The sequence below is a fragment of the Oryza brachyantha genome, chromosome 9, assembly GCF_000231095.2.
Source record: "Oryza brachyantha chromosome 9, ObraRS2, whole genome shotgun sequence".
Lineage (NCBI taxonomy): Eukaryota > Viridiplantae > Streptophyta > Magnoliopsida > Poales > Poaceae > Oryza > Oryza brachyantha.
In genome coordinates this window covers 10,811,606-10,816,923 of record NC_023171.2, presented here as the reverse complement: position 1 = coordinate 10,816,923, position 5,318 = coordinate 10,811,606, and the positions used below count along the sequence as shown (strand labels likewise).

The following is a 5,318-nucleotide window of genomic DNA, read 5'->3' as shown; positions in this document are numbered from 1 at the left end:
TTTCATTCGTGTCCAAAAACCCCTTCCGACATTAGGTCAAACGTTCGATGTGATGTTTTTGCTAAAAAATTTTGGCAACTAAACACCACCTAATATCGGTGACTTGTATGGTACTCGATTTTTCCCAACTATACATTCGAAGTACTTTCTCCGGTTTTCTTTTAGCAATTTTACTATTCTTGAGGAGATACCAAGAGGTGCCATTATTTTCTATTTTCTATGTAAAATTTGATACCTCTGGATAGCTTAGGTACTAGAAGGTACCAAATTTTACATAGAAAAAAGTGGTACCTCATGATATCTTCTCAAGGATGAAAAAAACTCTTTTTTTTTATAGATGACGCCTTTGACTTTTAAATACACTAGTGGCCACTTGTCTTATTCAAAAAATAATATAATTATAGATATTTTGTTATAGTTTAGTTTATCATTAAATATATCTAAAGCATGACTTAACTTTTTATATTTTTACATATATTTTTAAATAAGAGTATTGTCAAACATATGTGATGGCAATTGGGAAACCATATCAAATTTTGACGTAATTCTCCTTGGGTTGTAGTAGCATTCTGTTAGATAATGGGCCGTGTAAGGAATAATGGGCCGTTTCTTTGGTCTGTGATGGCAATTGGGAAACCATATCAATTTTTTGCTTTGAAGGAATGTACACAAACAATATCAGCCATTCGGTGAGCCCATTCAGTGAGTTATGAGTATGACATGTGGGGCCTGGCTCGACCAACATGCCATATACAGCACCGACACTGCCAATTGGCATCTCCCTTTTCTTGAGTGCACATAGACGGATGTGATTCCATGTAATGCATATGTGATACAATATCAGTGCAGGATTGACCAGGACAGGCAGAAGAAACACAGATCAGCATACGAGCAGACAGCAGCAGTCTGAAAAAAAAGAGGGGAAACACTGGGTACAAGCAACGGGCTTAATAAGCGATTAGTAAGTCTGCTTATACTCCTTTACACACTAGTAGAAATACATACCGCAAGTACAGATATTAGATATACTATATACCTATAGTTTAGCTAGTCATCAAGCAGGATGCAGGATGATTCTTGGTCCCTATGACTTGCTAATCCAACGTCGACTTCTGAAGTCATCCAAGATGTCTGGTCTCTAGGGTGGGAAACTAACATGATACAAGCCTAGAAAACACTATACAAGTTTTCAGGGATTACAAGAAGTTGTTCTGACAGATTCATTCCTCTACACGCAATCTACATGTCAGTTTTCCAAGCTTTTTCATAATTAGCTAGCAGGAAAGGGAAACTACAAGATTAATCAAGCACAAGTTCGTTGACCATTGGTTTACAACAGATTAAATTATGCACAGTCGCTGATGAAGGTGGGAATTTACATGCCATCGACCACTCATTCATCACCAGGGACCAGTCAGTGTTCTTCGCAAGCAAAGCCTCTTCCTCCTTCCGAATGGATCCTTTATCATTTCTTCTACCTATAAGCAGTGAAACAAAATTTAAATAGTTACATAGGTAAAATACCCACTCCACACTTTTCATTATGATGGGCAGGTTTGCTGAATGACGAGTGACAGCCTGACACCAATGGCATATCTTTAAGCTACTCCTGACTAGTACTGGTAGTTGAATTTTGCAAAGACTCGAGGCTCCAAGAACCGTATAATTTGGATAATCTTGGTAATCATTAAGTAAGTTTTTTCTCCGGTTCTTGTGAGATATTGACCGGAGAAAAGCTGCAAATAACATTGTATGGCAATAGTAGTTTTGAGAGTACTAAAAAACAGAAATGTTCTCAATGAATAAAGAAATTTCTGCAGGTGTAGAACAACTCTGTTCTTAGAAATGAGCACATCCCCCCCCCCCCCAACCCCCCTGGGAAAAGAACATAGTGGATACTATTTTCACGCAAAGCAGCAAACAATATAGATACTTGCGTGTACAATGAGAAGTAAGGATTTTAATGAAAGCAGAAAATAATCTAGATTTTTTTATTCATGTAATTGCTTCAAACTATTTTATATTAATAATGAATACAAAAGCATAACAGTTAAATACAAAAAGATCACATATCAGTTAATTTTACACAAAATGAATGGACAGTTCAACAAAAGAACTGGAAGATGGCCTGAAAGGGAATGCAAAGTTTACATGTATGAAATATGTGTGTTGCAACTTGCAAGCAATGAAGTATTTGTTACCCAAATGCATATCCAGCATGCCAACCTTAAACTCAACTATCCAAACTACAGAAAATGAAATATAATACATTATTGATCTTTAGTGAAAAACGCCAAAATTATTCGGATAGCATATAGCTTTATCTTGAAATTTATCATAGGTGTAACTGTAAAAATAGGAAAAAGCATCAATAGCACAAGTTTGACGTAAACAAATGACAAAAACAATTACCTCATTTTTTTGCACTTCCATAATCTCTGCCTGCAAGATGTAGGAAAAAAGATCAGCACTCTTGAAAGAGTAAGCTATGAGCATATCCAAACTTTGAATTCTGTCAATGAGTGTTATTTGCTAGCATTGAATGCTAGCTTATGGCCAAAACTTTGTAAAAGTGGATAGGTGGTACCTTATGCAGATACCAAAATAAATAAATTTTAGGTACCTAAACACTAATTTACTGACATGTTAACTAATCAGTTAAACATCTAATATATGCTATAATAGTATTTTTACAGTCCTTGAGAAGTTACCGAGAGGTACCAAAATTTTAGTGTAAAATTTGGGAGGTATCTTCTCAAGGACTATAAAATTGCTCATGCTATAATATTAATCAAATATAAGAAACACAAGCTGGGCAATATGCCTTTCTTTAAGTAGGCAACAGGGATGTTGGCATGGTGTCAGGTATGAGAAATATAAGCAAGGAACTGAAACTAGTACCAGAGCAACATTGTAAGATTATTCTAAAAGAGAACCACAATATTGGACACATTCGGCTTTGTTCCTGGTAAACATATGCATTATTTAGAAAGAGCAAGTCATAGACTCATAGTGAACCCTGCTTCACTGGAACCCCCTGATGTCATGATTCATGAACATGCACAGAGAAACAAAGCACCTAACTTTGGGGGTTTTAAGAACTGAATCTACAAGTTTTGGATGCTAGTAAAAATCCTTCTTATCTTTCAAAAAGAGTACAGATCCTTAACGAAACTACAATGAAAGTAGGGAAAATAGTCCATTCAATATTCTACAGCAGGGTTTTTCAGAAAGAAACCTGTTTCCTCTCCAATTCCTTGTTCAGCTCCTTGAGTTTCTGAACTTCAGCTTCCAACTCCATAGTATAAGCCTTTTTCAATAAGGAAATCGTTAGTAAGACAAGAAATTTGACAAAACTTTACGCTTTTAAATAAAAACCGAAACAAGAACGAACAAATTGGCCAGTGGCCAAGCTTATAATAAAAATCTTTAGTCTAATTGCTAAGATTTAGCATGTCAAGGGAAACTTCAGCAAACTAAGATACTGCAATTAGTATTTCTATCATTTTTATTCAGGTATGATGAACAACTTGCAGCCTTTCAAAATGGTTCCAATAGCAATAGATGCATAGATCAGTACAAAGAATCTAGAGTTTAGAACCTGCTTGCGTGCACGGGACCTCGCCGCAGACTCCCTGTTCTTGATCATCCTCCTCTGCCTCCTCTCCACCACTTTCTCCACTCCGGCACCGTTCCTTCTCCCCCTCACCAAGCCCTCAAAGGAATAAGGCATTGGCTCCGTCGGCGACGACAGGTCGCTGTTCCCCTTATCGCCGGAATCAAACTGGTTCACCGCTGCCTGCATAGCGATAGCACCGCCCGGCAAGCCGACTGCCCTGGGCATCAGGCCATTGCCCAAGGTTGGATCCCCCAGGCCGAGCGGCGCAAAGCCCAGCGCCGCCGCGCCGACGTCGTTGGCACCGGGGAAGTTTCCCAAGAAGGCAGTAGTTTTGGGGACCACCGGGACAGGCCGCGGCGGCATTGGCGGCGGGGGCACCGTGGGCGTGGCGGGTGGGTTTTCTCGGACCACACCGGCTCTGACCAAGAACTCCTCCAGGGTCATCTCCCCGAGCGTCGCCTGCCGCGGGGGTGGCATCTCGCCGCCGTCCGCCCCCACCGGCGGCGGCTCGTCGCGCACAAGGTTGCGCCATACCTCGTCGACCGTCTTAGCGCTGAGCGTGCGGGGCAGGGTGAGCGAGCCCTGGCGCTGCAGCGACGTCGGCGGCGCCCCCACGCCCATCCCCACCCCCGCGGCCGAGCCAGAGGCAGAGGCCATGGCCTGGCTCTCCTCGGCCGTCCAGATGCTCCGAAGCAGCTCGTCCATGTTCATGGAGCCGAAGTCCTTCCCGAATCCACTTCCGCCACCGCCGCCGCCGCCGAGCGCGCTCTGGAACTCGTCGAACGTCAGCGAGTACACCGACCCCTGTCTCGCCAGCGTCGTCCCCTCCGCCGCCGGCGCCCTGCGCTCCGACGACGAGCCCCCGTTCTTGAACTCCATCGCCTCCCTCCTCCCTCCCCACCTATCCGTCAGCATCAAACAACGCACGCCGCACCACAAGAACTCGACGCCCAAAGAAAGAAAGAACCCAGCAGCTCACCGACGAGAGGATCGCCACGAGTCACATGCGTTTCTTGGAAAGAGAGAGAGAGAGAGAGAGAGAGCACTAGAGGAGGTGCGAGAGGTGGAGCGCGAAGGCGAAGCGAGAGGCCGCCCTGGCGAGTGCGATCCAGTGGTGGCGTGGTGCGTGCGAGCGATTGTGGGGTGGTGGTGATGATGACGACGACGACGACGACGACGGCGATGTGCGTGCGTGCAAGCGCAAGCGCGGCGCAGAGGATCCTCCTGGTCTGGCGGGAGTGGAGGTGGTACGTGGCGCGCGAGGGAGGCGGCGACTGCGACCGGGGGACCAATCGGCGCCCGACTCGTGGTGGAGTTGGCTCCGTCAGTTGCTCGGACGGCGGCTTCCGGACAAAAATATCATCGGAGCCCCAAAGAGGAGGGGGGCTCTACCCGATGTGGGGCCCAGCGGCCAGCGGCCAGCGTCCGTCATCTGTTGCGAGTAGGGCCCACCGGTGGTTGGTGTCTCTGTCTCCCTCCCCTCATCGTGGGCTGGGTATTGTGCGACAGAATTATTAAAAAAGAAAGTTAGTTTTGGTTAGAAAAAGGTATTACAGTGGTAGTATGTGCTAAAACTAAGAGCTTGTTTTGATTGAAGCCATTTTTTTGCTCTACTAAAATATCTGACAACTTTAATAATATCACAAGCATATGTTTGGATGGTTACCAATTTTTATTCGTACTAGTCCAAATGTACACT

General features: G+C 44.2%; 1 protein-coding gene across 1 annotated transcript; it reads right to left on the bottom strand.

Moving 5' to 3' along the window:
- Positions 1–1,159: 1,159 nt before the first annotated feature.
- LOC102711830 (bZIP transcription factor TRAB1-like) lies at positions 1,160–4,928 on the bottom strand. Its single transcript, XM_040527726.1, has 4 exons — positions 3,602–4,928; positions 3,239–3,310; positions 2,413–2,442; positions 1,160–1,478 (listed from the first exon to the last, which is right to left on the bottom strand). The coding sequence occupies exons 1-4, from the start codon at positions 4,532–4,534 to the stop codon at positions 1,401–1,403; spliced, it is 1,113 nt and encodes a 370-aa protein (XP_040383660.1). The 5' UTR covers positions 4,535–4,928; the 3' UTR covers positions 1,160–1,400.
- Positions 4,929–5,318: the final 390 nt, after the last annotated feature.

Excerpts from the sequence above, each read along its gene's own strand:
- LOC102711830 (XM_040527726.1), bottom strand. The coding sequence starts at position 4,534 with ATGCTGACGGATAGGTGGGGAGGGAGGAGGGAGGCGATGGAGTTCAAG. Across the intron at positions 3,311-3,601 it reads GGTCCCGTGCACGCAAGCAG|GCTTATACTATGGAGTTGGA; the intron begins GTTCTAAACTCT and ends TTATTGAAAAAG. Across the intron at positions 2,443-3,238 it reads AGGAATTGGAGAGGAAACAG|GCAGAGATTATGGAAGTGCA; the intron begins GTTTCTTTCTGA and ends TACATCTTGCAG.